Raw genomic sequence first — 17,942 nt, 5'->3', positions numbered from 1 at the left:
GATCAAACCTGTATGTAAAATAATTCAATAAAGGAATGAACCTACATTAGACAGAACTCCTAATAATACAATCCCAATTGGATTTGATAAACTCAATTTGGATTGATTGATCACCGATCAATGAATTTTGCATTTGTTATTATCTAACTTTTAATCCTACAAAGTGTTTGCAGAACAAGGGGAGCAAAAGAAAGAAAGAAAGAAAGAGCTAAACAAACAGCAAAAGACAGAGCGAAATAGTGAAAGAAAGAAAGAGCGGAAAAAAAGAAATAAAGAGCAAAAGAGTGACAGAGCAAAGAGCAAAGAGCAAAAGAGTGAAAGAGCAAAAGAGCAAAAGAGCGAAAGAGTGAAAGAGCAAAAGAGCAAAAGAGCAAAAGAGCAAAAGAAAGAACGAAAGAACAAGGAAAGCAAGAGTAAAAGAGCAAAAGAGCAAAAGAGCAAAAGAGCAAAAGAAAGATTAAAAGAGTGAAAGAAAGAAAGAAAAGACATACAAGACAGATCAAACATCCAAACATCAGCTTGTTTTTCAAGAATGTTCTCCCTTTAGTCCCTAAACCCAGCATGCACACACACACACCTGTATTTCATGCCCGTGTGTTTCCCTGTAGACTCCTTGAGCGAGATGTGGCGCGGTGTAAAGGAGCCGAAGCTGCGGGCGATGATGGCCACGGTGCGGAACTTGGCCCGGGCTTGGTTCACCACGTTGGGGCTGGTGGCGCTCTGCTTGCTGTGGTCCCCATTGCCCCGTTTCAGGTTGTGGTCTGTGCAAGCGATAGAAACCTGCATGGCTGAGCTTCAAGGCGACGGTGCAGGAGCTTTGGAAAAGTAGAGTCGGGGAACCGAAGGAGAGCGGAAACAGCCTGGAGTCTCAGAGTGAGTGGTTTTTGAAATCTATTGATTCAACGTTGCTTCCTTTAGAAGTTCTTGCTGGGAGATGAATTAAGTCTTCAGTTCCTTACTTCAGTGCATCACTTCGATGTGTGAAGACAAATCTAACGGCAAAGGCTTTTCCTCTGTGTTGTTGCTCTCACATCACCTCTTCCATTTCAAGTCTTTCCGTGTAGAAGAAAAGCAGCACAACCGGTCAACCATCAAAAGCCAGAGAAGAACAAAGACTCCTCAGTTCTTTTGAGGGATCGCAAAGAATTTATTCCCCCCACCGGTCTACACCCCTGCTCCTGTGTCCTGCCTCTGGTGACGAGCTCGGAGAGTCTTCTATGACAATCAGAGGAGGTGGATGGAGAGAGTGCAGAGGAATGAAACAGAGAGACGACGGGGAGATGCGACCCAGGCGCTTCGCTCTCCCTGGTCTGACTGTGAGAGGAGAGAGAGAGAGCAGTAGTGTGTGTGTGTGTGTGAGAGAGAGAGCGGGAGAGAGAGAGAGAGAGAGAGGGGAGAGGAGGGTGAAGGAGGAGGAGACAGGGTCAGAGAACAGATAAGGAGACAGAAGGCAGGAGGTAACGAAGGAAGTAAGGGGGGAGTCTCAGGTCTCTGCAGGGTGCACCATCAGTCGTCCACAATCAGCACTTTCTCATCTTGTCACTACTTCTTTTCCGCGTAACGCGAGTCACAAATATGCTTGTGCCCCAGTTTCCTCCCCTCTTCTTCTTTCTCCCCTCTCTCCCTCCGTCTTCCTCGCTCTATATCCAATATTTGGATTCTCTACTGTTTTTATCCTTCTTCCTGTTGTTTCTGTTTTTTCTCAGCAGGGCAGCTCCTTCACCGACAGCGCAGCTTCAGGGAACTGAGAGGAAAGCGGTGCAACACAGCCTTCTTTCTCTCTTTCTCTTTCTCTCTCGCTCTTGCTCTCTCACTCCCACTCTGTTTCTGTCTCTTTAGCTCCCACTCTACCTGTCTCACTCACCCTCTCTGCACTCTGTTTTCTCACCTGTCACCCATCTTTGAAATTCCCTTCATCTCTTCCTGTACCAACATTTCCATCCAGCAGCAAGGCTTTTGCCCTTTAATTCGTCTGCTCTATGTACAATATTCTATTGATCATATTCCCTTTTTCTACTTTTTTATGCTTCCACAAAGGCAGCAGCCAGTGGCTGGAGGCATTTTGTTTTCTGGTTATCTGTTCGTCCGTCTGTACATCCGTCCATTCTTGTGAACGCAATATCTCAAGAACGTCTCGAGGGAATTTTTTCACATTTGGTTAAAACAATCATATGGACACACAGATGAACTGATTAGATTTTAATGGTCAAAGGTCAAGGTCACTGTGACCTCATGAATATAATTTTTTGCCTTATGAAAGTGGTATCTTCAGAACGCCTTTAGGGAATCCTTTCACATTTGGCACAAACATTCATTTGGAATCAAAGATTAATTGATTTGATTTTGGTAGCCAAAGGTCAAGGTCACTGTGGCTTCCCAATTTTTTTTTATGTTTTTCTTAAACATGATATCTTAAGATCAGCTTGAGTGAATTTTGACAAATTTTGATGTGTTGTTACTTGAAATGATAAGATTTCAGTGGTCAAAGTTAAAGGTCACATTGACCTCATATGAATCTGGAAAAAATATATATCCCGGATTGAAACCGCACTGGTTGGCAAAGGCATACAACCACAGTGTGATAGTTTCTGTCTATTTTCTGGACCAGTAGTTTATCTACACAAGTCACAAATATTAGGTTATCTCTGTGTCCCTCAGTCATAGCAGAATAAATGTCCCTGCTTTAACTATGCCACCTTGCAGCTTTCCTTCAAGCTCTTTGCTTTCCCCACAGGAAGAAAATATTTTGTGACCAGGATATTTTCTGAATGTGCCCATACACAAGTCATGGAAAAGCTACAGTCAGAAACCTGTTTGCTAACATACAGTCATCCTTTTCCCCACAAAATCCCTTCAGACACACTGTACATGCAGCCCCTAATAGGCGGGTACAAATCAAAGAGACAAGGATGAATGAACAGGATGGGGGAGGTGTGCACTGATCGGAATCATGAGAAAAGAAAATGACTAAAAACATCAGGCTGAGGTATAACAGCTGAAGAGAGGGAATTATTGCTCCTGTGTGTGTGTTTGATTACAGCACATCCAAGTGTCTGCCTGAATGAGAATGACTGTGCACGTGCGTGTGTTTGCAAAGCAAGGTGTTTATGTTGTTTGTTCTCCAGTAAGTCTATTAGGGGTATCAAGCTGAGGTAAACAGAGCCTTTTGCTGCAGGGTCCCTGAACCGTCTGTGTGTCTGTGTGTGTGTGTGTGTGTGTGTGTGTGTGTGTGTGTGTGTGTGTGTGTATGTGTGTGTGTGTGTGTGTGTGTGTGTGTGTGTGTGTGTGTGTGTGTGTGTGTGTGTGTGTGTGTGTGTGTGTGTGTGTGTGTTCCACGTTTGCACAGAATAAAGATATCATGATCTGGACTCAACAAAAAAGAGACAAATGCAAACATTACTACATTTATGTAGTAATGTTTGTCACTCAAGGTCAGAAGTATTTGTTCTTCAGACTCTGGGCTTAAGCACTTTTTTATAAATAAAACAAAAGATACTGCATTAAGAAACACAGATAACAAAGACTCAGCTTTAACCTGAGTATGTGTAGATGAATATAGGAAGTACTGTATGGTAAACTTAGCTCTAAAAATGTACAGTGCCTGAATTTAGTGTTTTATACACAAATAAATAAATACTTTATTTTATAATGTTTCACATTATAATTAGATAAGTTATGATTATAGCAAGAAAGGGTTCTTGTTAAAAGTGATATGTTGGCATGGCCATTACAACATGACAACCATCTTGTTGTAATGATAAGATTTTCAATTTATACCATGGTACTGATCAGAGTCTTTTAGCTTCTGTGGCAGCCTTGGGCTTGAATATACAATTTGTGGTTTACATGAACTGCCATTAAATTTGGTATGCACATCCATGTCCCCCTCAGGATGAACTTAAATAACTTATAAATAAAAGGTTCACCACACATCATCACTAAAGGGCAGAAAAGGAAGCAAAAATAAATGTAAGTGTAAATATGTTAAAGTACAGTATATAACTGCCAATATTAAAATTTAGATCAGATAGTATCTCACAATTAAAAGTAGAGAACAAGATTGACCACCAGATACTCAAAGCTTTCAGTAGTCTGACTTTGATGGTTTTACAGTGTTACTGATATATACTGAGTACAGTATCAAAAAAGAATTAAGATTTTACAACAACTGTCCCAATATATATATATCCAGAGTAACAGAGTTTATGAATATTTCAGATCTCCATATAACCAGGTCTATAGCTTTAAAAGGGTACCATCAATACAATATCAATATTTGTTGCAGGTTAAAAGAAAAGGATATACATGTACTTTTATGTGAATAAACAAACTTGTTGTTTTTACTAACCCATGGAGATTCTCCTGCTACACTGACCTTGTCCACATTGGACGGTGGAATCTCCCAGGGAGAGAGTTTTGTTTTTTCTAAAGTGACTTATAGAAACCAGGGTCACCGCAGCTTGTTGAGGCAACCGGTTATATCTGACTGCGATCTGGATACAGTCCATGTTTTAAATTGCTGTATTTCATCGATTTCAACAACACAAGCGAATCCTGCAATCAGCCTTTTAATCGGCTCATCTCTGACCCCAATCTTCAAACCACTGCATCTTTTATCAGAATACATAAAAAAAGTCAAATAACAAGATTATTGTTATATATATATGATTTTATGTAGTGTACCTATCGTGTGTTGTTTGTGTACACTACTCCTGCACAGAGGAGAGGGTCAGATGGCAAGCGATTATTTTTCCAATCCCATTAAAATTGAGCTCTTCATATTACCTCCACCCCTCCTGTCCCATCTGCTTCACCTTCCTGAGAAGATGGACGCAGCCTTGGATCAATCTCACACCTAATGGAAAAGACGTTTCTCAGCAACTCATTCCAGATCGATCACGTCCTGCTCCTTGGGGCATTCCCATGCGATTCCACATATGGAACTGGAGCCGGCTTAAATACTCTTTCCTCTAGTGAAGTGGAAAAGTGCGGAGGGATAAAGCACTGTGGTCGCAAGGTGTGTTACTATCCTGTCCACACAGTATACACACAAAGAGGTAAAAGAATTATGTGAGAGTGTGTGTGTGTGTGTGTGTGTGTGTGTGTGTGTGTGTGTGTGTGTGTGTGTGTGTGTGTGTGTGTGTGTGCGTGTGTCAAAAAGTTGAAATTTCTTCCTTGTGTCCTATGGTTGTTTTGCTTGTAGTGTAGGCAACACTGCCCCCTTGCAAATTCTGCCAGCACTGCTCTGTTTCCTCCATTTAGTCCTTATCCATAAGCAGAAGGCTCTGTCCGTTTCCATATATGGATTTAACGTTGAGGATAAATGAGCCTTAAGTGAGTTTGTAAGGGAGGTATTGTACAGTTGTATCCCACGTGAGCAAAATCCCCAAAAGAAAAGCCAAAGCATCTCAATCGCCCCCTGGTGGCTGGCTGCAGTATGACAGCCCAGACTTGCCATTGGTTGAGTGGGTGTATCGGCTGCACCTCAATACCACGGCTCCACACAAATATCATTTGGTTTCACTTCTGGTTAGAGGGAGGAAGTAGAGACCTGTCGTCCATCTTTATATACAGTCTATTGAATGTTGCTTTGTTGCCCATTACAGGAGGCTACAATTCAGCAGCAATCAATACAAGCATTCATGTTTTATTAGAAGTTTTACAGCTACTCTGCAGCTCAGAGATGTTATGCACAGGTGAGCTGCTGAGAAAATATTGTAATGCCTTGTGAACTGTGGGTCTTCTTGCTCACTTGTATTCTGCAATGTACAGTGTGTGCAGTGTTCTAGCTCTACTGCAACTAAAACACTGTCACCGCAGTGTCTTTTCACATGAAGTTATATGTCAAGCAACTGAATATTTCTAGTCTCTTTTGGAGTATTTGCGGTCAATGAACATTTCTGACTGGCAATAAAGTTTTAGCTGCAAACAAGTGTCCAACTTATGCAGGATACACCAACATTCTTCAAGTTAAGAAGTTCACCAGCATGTCGAGAAACATGTTAAAAGGGTGGAAATGGAAATGAGCCATGCACATCTAGCAATAAAAGAAAATGAAGTCATAGATCATCAGTCAACATTTCAAGGTCACTTACTGCTGCTCTGTTCCCTGATATCTGTACGACGGCATTGGCATCAAGAGATAACGACATCAACAGTCTGATTCAAAGTTTCATAATTATTCTGTGCGTGCGTGTGCGTGCGTGTGTGTGCATGTGTGTGCGTCTCTGGCCTGGGATCTTGGACTCTGCTCTTCCATCTGAATTAAACTCAACTAATGCAGCACTCAGTAAGCCTCTCAGGGTTTTTGCAGCTGTGTCCCATAATGAAAATTTTGTGGGTTTCACACGCCCCATTTCTACAATCTATTCATCAGGTTGCACATATTGGCCTTTTCACTATTTTCCTGAGTATTATCTCTGCTTTGTTTTTGTTTTCCCAGCAGCTGCCCCGTAAGCAATAAGTGACGACATACTCGTAACTCTGAGCGTAAGGCACTGACTGTCCTACTTTTGCACCTGTATGTGTGTGTGTGTGTGTGTGTGTGTGTGTGTGTGTGTGTGTGTGTGTGTGTGTGTGTGTGTGTGTGTGTGTGTGTGTGTGTGTGCACATGCTCTACTTCATGAGCTACGTCAGCAAAAGCCTACATATAGAATTCCCCATGACATGCCCCACACTATATATATATATATATACTGTGTGTGTGTGTGTGTGTGTGTGCATGATTGTGCAGTTAAAATTGGAAAAAAAATAACAAAGAAAACAAGTTCAAACCATTTGAATATCTGTGTTTCATCATGTCCATCTGAGGTCAAACCAATACAATGAGAGACATGATTAGAGACATAGAGATATTATTTCAACATAAACCAGTCATTTAAAAATAATCTATTCAGGTAACCAGCTTTGTTCAACAGCATAAATGTATTTTGTACTCACTGTACTGCTTCACCAGATCAGCGATGATCTTAATCTCAGTCAGTGCGGGTGGTTGTGGTTTGTTTTCTCAACTAAGGTAGCAGAACGTGTTTTAAAGGCAGTTCAGCCAAAGATTCTGTTGCCACTTTAATACGTCTAAGCATCTCTTGTGTATGTAGAAAATAAACGTGCATTAATATCAGGACAGGTTTGCATATATGCAGTCTGCTGACATTTCTACATTTGCTGCAGACGTCTAGGATGTCTTGATTGCATTCGCCTACATTCTCTGCAGACGTGGTTGTTTGGGTGGAGTTTAAAACATTAGGTCGCTCTCATTGGGATAAGTATTTTGAGATATGCTTACCTTGAATATATAACTAAACAGAGAAATGCAATATTCATATATACGACTAAGGGTTCAATTTTAGCATGCAAATGCAAAATAAAGAGCAATCCTGCATACAAGGTCAAAAAGACGAGATTCAAATATCGTACATTCATACATCGCTGATCTAAATGCATTTGCTGGTTGGACAGTGGTTATTTACATCATCTGCGATTGCAGTCAATTGTTGAATATATGTGTATGAGCTTAAAAATAGATTTAGCCAATTATAGTGAATGAGGAACTAACATCTGATTAGACTCGTTTGATGTCTATACTCATCATAAAAAAGCAGTTCTTAAAAGCATCCCGGCATTGAGTTGCATCATTATCATATATTTCTGATTTGTGTAGAAAATAGTGAAGTGACATAGTGCATTTCATCTTACATTGCTTCCCCTGCTAGTTTGTGCACCACCAGATTGATAAAGGGTCTTTAAACCATATTCCAAAACACATTTAATATGACTTAACTACCTCGTACAGTTTACGGGTGCCGTTTCTTTAAATCTATTAAATATGAATTTAATCATTCAGAGATAAGTTTAGTTTTACAACATCATAAAACAGGACATTTAAAAGTTCATATTAACTGTTACCAAACCAGTGTCCTCTTAAAAACTCAGCACTGTACAAACTGTGTATTGTGCCCTTGTCTGCAGCTCTGCTCGAGGTGACGCAAGTTGACAGGACAACATCAGGGATGTCAGGCCTCCTCGTGACTACAAGCTCCTCATCTCCTGCCCAAAGGACTGAGCTGTCCCCACTGCCCCGGACTCAACCATCTGTGGCAGCTGTATGGGGGTGGGGGTTGTCATCCGTGAGATATGACACTGTTGTAAAGTAAATCTGACTTTTGATGAGCTGATACTTGTACCAGAACTGCATGGTAAGCGAAAGAAGAGTGGACGACACTTCACGTGCAACTATGGAAAAAAAATTCAAACATGACTGACACTTTTTTCTCAACCGTAAACTTCCATCTCAAAGAGACGATATGATTAAAAGCTCAAATGTCTGCATGGCTTATGGGATTTAAGAAACAATAAAACCCAAAACAGAGGGAGCAAAAATTCTAAATAGTGGTTGAGGCAACAAGTCCTTCAAATTAAAATTTAATTAATTAATTTTGCCCGCAAGAAAAACGAGCAGAAGAATTTCACATGACTGTTGGTGTCAATTTAGCATAATTTCTGTGCCTTTCAAATATATTATTAATGAATGCATAATGATTAGAATAGTGATTACTGAATATGACCATTTTAAAAACACCCACATGTAATTCAAATGCCTTAAGATGTGTCTACAGACTAAATCTCATATGTAAACATTGAGCAGAACAAACGGACAATAGTCTGTCATTCAACATCACATACACACTGTAATCTATTTTCTATGCTTCCAGCCAAGACTGAGGCCACAGGGCAGGTGGACAAACAAAGAGGGAGCATGAATACTTCATTAGTTAAATGTCCATTAAAATCCATAACAGCAGCAATTCAATTTCACCCCTGTCAACTCACTGATCTCACTCTCAGCACAAACAGTGAACCATGAATCTGTTACACGCCCATCACTAACAGCATTGCGCTCAAGGCTGAATCAAGCCAACGACAACATGCAGCTTACGCTTAGAATTAGCCTACTTTACTTTTTATGTTTTATATTTCATACAATAATAATGCAATGTATTTTCAAGAGCAGGCATTCAGTAGTTCAGGAGAACCACTTTCAGACATACAGGTTCAATATGTTATTTCATATGCCTCCATCTCTTGTGCAGATATTATTATAAGTTCATTATTCTGCTATTCAGTTAATACAATTGTGGAAATGACAAAAAATGTATATAAATGTATACATCAGCATGTTGCTGTATTCCAGTTACAATGTGGTGTCACATAATCCTGGTGAGATTTCATATGTGTCGCCAGAAATGGAGAAGGATTTTATTTCCTCTGCATATATTAACTGTTAGCAAAGCATATTGGGTAATAAGCAGGAAATGATCACCAATGCTACACTGAAAGTCATACTTTACTCCTGGGGATGTATCCCTGGATTATTTGAGTCATTACAGTGATTTACACCCTGGTGCAGATCATGGGTCAAGGATACTACAGCCATAAACATATTACAGGAATGAGTGTTGGCTTTAAGGTCATATCAATCATGGACCGTACCATAAATACACATTGGCACTTAGCTTTATAATTACATTTTATTAGTGTTATTGTGGTATGGGTCAATATGAGACCTGTACAAGACTTCCCTGTCCACCATAAGAAAAATAAAAGCAAATTATCAGGGCTTTTCCATCCTGCATCACATAAAGCTGTGTAAACTCTATTTTCCAAATGTGAAGGTGGGTCAGATGGGTAAATTTACTCTTCACACTGAGCAGGAGAATTTTTATTCCCCCACTCAGCTTAGCATGAAAGCCAGAGTTTCCATCCGGCGGCTGAGCACTGAGGGGTGGCACAGCGGAAAGATGCCAGACCCTCTGCAGCTGCCACCTCCACTCACAGCAACAACAACATTACCCCTGAAAATAAAACCACGTCTCCCAACTGAGAGCTGATTAATAAGTAAAGTTCATGACTACAAATTAAGATTTTATCTTTAGTCAAGCTAATTAGTAGAATAATTTAATTCTTGTAAAAAAAAACTACTTTGATCTATAGTTAAAAAAGGCCTTCTAGATACTTGTGTCAAATGCATAATGATGTCGAAACAACAAAGGGTACATTACATATTATTGGGTATGGACACTATTAAATATATAAAAATGGCTAAACCTGCCAAAAAAGGTGAATAACTCCTTTCCCTTTGCCAGTAGAGGGGTTTGCCTTTCTGTTTTCTGTATATAGACAAACGTTAATGGCCGTTTATACCCTGAAAGTTCCATAAACGGCAAAACATCTTGCAGAAAAAGATCAGCGTCAGCAGCTAGACTGCCAAAAAAAGAAGAAATTAACATGTGTAATGTTTCCATCACTGCTGATCGAAGCCAGAGTCAATAAAAAACAGTCTACTGCAGAGTCATTTGACCCTGGATTGATGGTGATTGTATCCATTTCCTTAGTGGGTGTTAGTGGGGGTTTAGACCAATGGAAAAGGGGCTTTAGATAAACCTCTCATTAAGTATCTAATGATACAGATACTAACAGAGCAGGATCTGCAGTACATGTGATATTTGTGTATTGAGTGTATTTAGTTCTATTTGGGATACAACATTTAAGTTCACTTTGACGAACAGCCGTAAACACATATGAGCATTTCAACACACAGCTCAATGGCTTAAGCATCACTCTTTCCTCTCTGTTATCACCCACTCACAGCCACACAGCCACACACACACACACACACACACACACACACACACACACACACACACACACACACACACACACACACACACACACACACACACACACACACACGGGCAGGTCACCACTAGGTCATAATCCTGAGAGTATCCATTAAGTGGCTGTCATTGTTCTCAGAGGAGCATTAGATTACAAGCTGGTTATTTAGACTTGACACAGCTGGTGGAGATAAGCAGTGTCAAAGAGTTATGGGCTTCTATCTGTCACTAACTGAAACAGTCACCTCCTGTCTGTGTGCTGAGGGCATGACTCTTCAAGTCAAATGGTAACAAACCAAACAGCGGTACGATACAGATCAAGTAATAGTACGTGTTGTAACTTGAGGAGTCAGATGCCTTACGACTGGTTTGTCTCCAAACATCAATAACTTTCAGGCTATAATTAATTTATTTTAATTAAACACCTCAGCAGGCGCAGATCCAGAATACAATTAATTAGCAGGAGTGCAGTGGAGGTAGGCACAGTTTAGAATGACTGAATGTCCTGCAGTGAAACTGCATGTCCATGCAATGGAAACTTTCCAATTAAAAATAACATGCTGTTCCAGTAATGTCATGAAACTACACACCGATGGCACCACGAGAAACATACACACATGTACCACACAGTTTTTTTCACAACTACAACAATTTTTCACCAAGCACACATTAAAAGGTTGAAGTGGGCAGTGCCGAATTTAGGGCAAGTACAGAACAAAATGCTGAAAACCTTCTAAGCAAATAATCCATCCGCTCTCCATTTTAAAGCCAAGAGCCATGATAAAATTCTATCATAGATACTATTACAAAATATCCTAGCAACCCGTCAGTTCATGTTCAATTCCTCGGGGGCTTTATCGGTGGATGAGAACAGAGCTACAACAAATCACATCAACATAACATGTATGACAGAAAATTCATCCTGGGTCACTGATGTAAATACAAATGTGTTCAAAGAGTGAAAAGAAAGGAAATAAAATCTTTCATTTTCTCACAGTTTGCTCTATGAAGTAAATCTCAGCATAGAAGCATGTTTAATCTACCAGTATTAGTTGTGTAATACCTTAAGCCTTTGAAATAATATCAATGAATACATCCTAAACTCACCGTGCCTGAATCTCTACATTTACAGTTTCATTTACAGGAAAACCTCTGAGAGCAAAACTTCTCCACAAACTTTTGTCTATTGTAACCAAATGCATGACATAATGAGGGTGTTCTTCAACTTGCACAGTGTAATAAGCACATCCTCCTACACTACCTGCACCACAATTAGCTATTTGTTGCAGAGAGCAGCGTTCCTGACTGCTAGAGACTCTCCAGAAATGGACACTTGATAGTCAAGAGTGGTAACATCGAGAGAAAACCGTCATCTCAGTAATAGCATTGCTATGGAAACAGTATGGAGGCGTTATGTGTGGGAAAAAGCAGCAATAAAATAACACCAGGCAAGAATAAAGATGCCAGATGGCAACCAGGCAGCATCTGGAGAAACTGAGGGGTACATGTATACTGGTTACCTTGGAGAAGATGGTGTATACAGTAAGTAGTGTAATAAAATAGGATGTTAAAGATACTTAAATGTGCTGAGCTATGACTACAATTCATCTCCAACAGAGAGTTTTATAGAAAGGTACACCAATGTGGAGCAAAACAAAGCTTCATAAGTTTTGTTTGATGTCTTTACTAGCATTTCCCACTTTGCTTTAAGGGGGAATACACGGTAAGATTTTATCAACACCCAGAAAACTAAACTTACAACAACATACAGCAGCGGGAGTGCAGCCTTCACTGCATTAAAAAGCAAAAAACAACTTTCTTTTAATTTTACCTTAATACTGTGTTTGTGAAGTTCATGCTACTTACAGTATCCTTCCTTCAGTCTCACACTCCTTTGTTCAAAGACATTGTGTATGGTGTGCAGTACTGCATGTGTGTAAAGGTGTCAGTGTGTGTATTTTAGAAAATGCATCACCAAGAAAAACACAGACATTTGAACCCTCAAATGGAAAATCAATTCAATAAAAGCCCTAAACTCTGCTGCACTTAACAAGTTCTCATGTTTTCTTTTTCATTTGAGCTGAGCTGCATTATGATTGTAACATTTCAGCACACACTAACACAATCAATACAAAGGTCAGAGCACCGTTTTTTGTATTAAACTGTAGCTGTGGTTTTAAGAGAAAAGGTGGAGGCCTTCAATGGACTCCAAATCCTTAATAACCTTTTCCCTCAGGACATAAAATTACAGTACATTATATTTCTATATGTATCGTATAAGTGAGGCTCTGGAAACCCATGTAAGCTGCTCAATTAGTCAAACAATATCTGTATATGGCAACTGTGTGTACATCAATTTAATGTTACAGCTGAACTAATTTTACTGACCATGTACACTGGTGGGTAGATTTTGTACTCAGATTTGAAAGGTAGCCAGATAAATGTAGAAGATTAAAAGAAAAAAAGATCTCCCTCTGAAATATAGTTAAGAATTAATCAGCAAGAAGATTCCTGCATTAGCACTACAGGTTGCCACGTAGTCTTAATTATTGGACCTACTCTAAAGCTGATCACCAGAATCTAGACCGGAGGACAAGATGATGGCTTTCTACTTTGACCAATCATGTTTGGGTTTAGGTAAACAGTCCGCATGGAGAGCCAAACAGGTGGAACACACTGATTGAAATGGATTAGCTTTCAGCTTTTTGGATTTATCTGTATTCATATTGTTAATAGAGATTAGCTGAATTGTCAACTGGACATATATCAACTACAAAGAATATACACAAATTGAAATATTCAATTTGTGTAATAAAAGAAACTAGTCTAACTGGCCATTTCCACCAGAGACTAATTTGTTGTTGGATAAAACCTGAAGGGCTCCAGGTTTCAGTTACTTTACCTCTGTGGATCTTGAGTGTCATTATGTTAACACACAGATCATTGAACCCCACCACAAACTACAGAGTCCCCTTAGTTAACATAACGACTCAATATAGGAAAAGACAACCACTAGTCAGTCAGAACTGAAGAAGTCTCTTGGATCAGAGGTGAAACGTCTCCAAGAAATATAAGAAAGTCCAGTTGACTATGTACACATGTACAACTCCTGAAGAGACGTGACCTGGATGAATGAGAATCTTCACAGATATGTTTCATGGATTATCATCTGTATTTCACAAAGATTCCCCTTAAGACAAACTGAGCCACAGCTCAGAGAGCTGCACCAAATGAACAAAGCCCCATCCAGACTCTATTAGGTTGAAAATAATTAGGACCGCACTGACCGGATTAAGTCTTTGTTACCAACAACAACAAAAAACCATGAAAACCAGTAATTGACATTCACTGTGGGATTTGGGCATATTTTCTTTTATATACTATTATCTAATAGGACATAACTCCTGTGGAGACGGGGCTGCTCAGAGTCACCTTGCTCTTTCAGTCAGTAAATTAAAGCTGGTGCACTCTATAACCCCCTGGAAAAAGACTGGTCTTGGTTGGCTGGGCAGCTACATTCACAGTAAATTGCAGGATAGAGTTCAACAAAAAAGAAGTGCTTGGATCTATAAAACCAAAGCTTGAGTGAAAGAGAAAAGGGGACAATTCTTTTTCTATGAAAATCCTTTCTCATGCTACTTACTCAATGTTCAGTATTACTCTGAGGTCTGGATTTAAAAAACTTTAGAGAATTAGACAGATGGTGTGTCTGCATGCGTTTGTGCCGGCATGAAGCATTTGCATGTGCAATGATGTACATGCAATCTTACATCAGCGTTTTAGTGCATAGAGAGACACAAGGTGCTCAAGAGACAAACAGAGTGAGAGAGAGAGAGAGAGATTTAATGTGCTTCATCTACCAGCTTCATTTTGTTAGGATTAAACTAAACACCAGTGTCTCGTCTCAAGTGCGTCTCCACCTGCTTCAATGCCATGCTCTGATTAACTGTTGATTGCAGGCTGCATCTGTAAAAATTACTTTCATACTGTTGCTTTGCTTTTACATCATCCTCTCCAACATGAACACATCTCACATGTATGTCCTTGGTTTGTCTCTGTCTGTGTGTATGTTTGCATCAGATCATGCAACTCAACACCAAACTTCCGTATTTAAATCGACACAGCTGCCCAGCTCACTGTCAGATGTACAAGCTCCAGCTCGAGAACATCAGCCCAGCCACTGTTCACAACCCTGGCTCATTTTCCAACTCAGGCTACTATGTTTTAATTTGAAATGCATCAGCTTTGCTACAGATACGCCTGGCATAGTGCTCCAGAGTTTCTGAGCCATTGAAACAGACGTTTGGAAATGCTGCTGACCCGTTTCGTTTTAAATCTTCAGAGCAGCCTTTTAGTCTGGACGGGCAGAAACTGAGATGTTTGGACACAATGTCATAGACACTCACATGGTTGCTGATTGAGTCTTTTCGGTCACCACGTAGCCTCCGTTGATTCTTCAGGCTCATATTGCATTTCCCCTTCCAGAGGAAAACAACCAGCATTAGCCTCGGCTACCAGTGTAGATCGCAACATGGATAATCAATTACGAACACTGCTGACCTTGTTGAGTTTCCTATCAGCTGTTGTGCAGTTTAACTCTGCATTTTAAAATCATACAACTGTTTACATGCATAGGAGACGAGCTGCAATCTGCATTTATCAACCATATTCTCCCTGTGTACACCAGCACGCGCATGCCCACTGTACGCGAGTGGTCAGATGCACGTAGCCTCAGCTGCCTGTCCCACTCTTCAGTCGCTCCAGCCCATTCCCCAAACCATCTTCATGACAATACTACAACAAACAACCTTTTTGAACTGGGGAGAAGCATCGTCCTGAGTTGTGACGTAATCCATCTTATTGATACAAGTGAAAGACACACACCAAAATCTATCCTGTACTGTAGATGTGTACATATAGTGTGTGTGTGAGAGAGCACAATGATCTACGCACAAGGGATTCCCCATCACTAATGTCTGCTGGCCAACAGGAAGGTTCTGTACTCCTCACGCCATTTATCACATACACATGTGTATATATGTGTGTGTGTTGATCTGTGTGTGTTTGTGAGAGAGAGAGAGAGAGAGAGAGAGAGAGAGAGAGAGAGAGAGAGAGAGAGAGAGAGAGAGAGCAATGAAGCAGGCAGACGAAATTCCCCTTCACTCGTGTGCGCTGACAGGGAATTTCTGCACCACATCTCCTGCCATTTGTCATCTGTCTGTCATCAACTGAGATTCACACCAACAGGTGAGATTGTTTCCATCAGCATGTGATGTGTTGCTGCAGGGGAGATTAAATCAGTCCATGCAATACAAAGGAGGAGACTCTACAGGAAGTAAGCTAATTCGACAAAGAATGAAAGAAAAACAGAAAGCCATTAACCGTCATAACAAGCGACAAGGAAAAGGGCAAATAAACTTTTTGAAGCGGTTTCAAAAAGAGTGGGAACGCATCTATTCCTCTGGAAGTCTTCTCCAGTGACTAGAACTATATAAGCTAAAAGACCAGATTTGCCAGATTTAAACTGACCCACATACCAAGGGAATACCAGGACAGTGACCTTAGAGTAGGGGATGACATGGATTGTGCAATAAAAATAAAAAGCCTAATTATGTTAAGTAATCGCTATATCAGCCACTGCCTTCATTCAAGATGCGTGGTAAAAAGTGAACAGCCCAACTGATCAATTAAAGCATCCAATGTAGCATCTAAGCTTAAAGAGATAGTTCACTTAAAACAGAAAATTCACTCATTATCTTCTTACCAAAATGCTAATGGAGGGGTGGGTGAACTTTGTTAGTTTACCCTTAGACATTCATATTCGACTCGAAACAAGGTCATTCACACTTTGTTTTAAGCCTAAAAGTCCACCGGAAGTGGCTAAGCTAGCCGACGTTAGCACGTCTGACGGTCCGTGAATGCACCTCATAGGAAGATATCAGCAGACATTTAGGATTAAAACACAATGTTATTGACCTTGTCGAGTCAAATATGAATGTCGGGGTTTGCGGACACTTCTATGACACCACACGAGCAGTATGGAGGCATGTTGTGTTTTTTCTGCTGTTTTATTACATCAACATTGACTTCAATTGAATCGGATTCCGCTGCAACAAAGTTTACTTCAGAGACTCCAGAAGTGTTTTGTGGACTCAAACACTTCACCCACCCCTCCATCGGCATAGTGGTGAGTAGATAATGGGTGAATTTTCATTTTTCAGTGAACTATCCCTTTAAAGAGATGAGCGGAGTGTCAGAACCAGAAAGGGACACAGAGGTGCCCGCAGGAGACAGAACAGTTGTCTCGGTTTTAATTTATCCCACACAGAGCAAACTACAGTATTATGCAGTAGAGAGTAGCGAGAGACCACTAACCGGGCCCGACCTGAACCTTTTTAGTGTTTTTTTCCCTGACACGCAGGATAATTGCTTGTTTTTCAATTATTACAGATGTGTGCAGTGTGACAAATCTAGTATAGATCGTTAGCATGAGGGCAACCAGCACCAGTGGAGAAGATCCAAAAACCGCACCCATACCTGAGAGGTCTGGATAAACATACAGCTTATCATAGTGTAAAAACCCAGTCACCTTTAGGAATATGAAGTCAGGTCTAGTGTGCTTTCTCTGAATCCTTGATTAAACTCAGGTTGCAGTGTTTTCAATGAGCTGCCCACAGTCTCCTGGATTATATTTTACAGGTTAAAAAAGCATGTTTTTAAAGGTCTACTTTTCATTAGAAAACTTTTCTTTATGCAAAACAAAAGTAACAGTAAAAAAATGGTGGTGTGAGCCAACTAGTAAGCTTAAAATGATACGTTACAATGGCAGACTGCAGCCACTGCACCTGCATCTCTGCTGCATTGCTGCACTGAAGCCACTAAAATGCTTAACTGTTAATTTATGTTTAGGCATGTGCAATTCAATGACTTTTATAGTGTGTTTATAATTCTTAAGAGTATGCGCATCTGTTGGCACAGTGTCTGCCTGCGCTCATTGCAGTGTTTTAACATTGACCAATACTGCAGTAAAGTCAACAGAGTGAGTGAGTGAGTGAGTGAGTGAGTGAGTGTGTGTGTGTGCTGTACACAGTGCTTAGTTACAATGACAATCTTTCAAATTCCACTCTGTACACTCCTCTCTCAAAATGCAGCCTTGAGGGAGAACACGGTGTATTAACTTCTCTTACAAAAGAAAAGACTGGACATAGCAACACATCCACAATTGCATGCACACACACTCACACAACCTGGCAATGACTCAGGCTCCAC

At 40.3% G+C, this 17,942-nt stretch overlaps 1 protein-coding gene and 1 long non-coding RNA gene across 3 annotated transcripts in view; one reads left to right on the top strand and one right to left on the bottom strand.

The window, feature by feature from the left end:
* kcnab1a (potassium voltage-gated channel, shaker-related subfamily, beta member 1 a) overlaps positions 1–17,942 on the bottom strand; it is a 106,542-nt gene that overhangs the window by 69,561 nt on the left and 19,039 nt on the right. The window contains exon 1 of one of the 2 annotated variants that reach the window (XM_034603541.1): positions 578–1,551. The exons of the other annotated variant lie outside the window; for it this stretch is intronic. Within the exon in view, the coding sequence (XP_034459432.1) occupies positions 578–786 (209 nt within the window). The 5' untranslated portion in view covers positions 787–1,551. Of the gene's footprint in view, positions 1–577; positions 1,552–17,942 lie in introns of those variants that run through there. 2 annotated transcript variants of the gene reach the window in all.
* On the top strand, positions 788–8,238 carry LOC117772427. Its single transcript, XR_004615774.1, has 3 exons — positions 788–873; positions 6,443–6,489; positions 7,969–8,238. It is a non-coding gene; the product is annotated as an uncharacterized LOC117772427 (long non-coding RNA).

This window comes from Hippoglossus hippoglossus, chromosome 13 (assembly GCF_009819705.1).
Source record: "Hippoglossus hippoglossus isolate fHipHip1 chromosome 13, fHipHip1.pri, whole genome shotgun sequence".
Classification (NCBI taxonomy): Eukaryota; Metazoa; Chordata; class Actinopteri; order Pleuronectiformes; family Pleuronectidae; genus Hippoglossus; species Hippoglossus hippoglossus.
The sequence above is the reverse complement of the archived record's forward strand: the minus strand, read 5'-3'. Positions and strand labels throughout refer to the sequence as shown.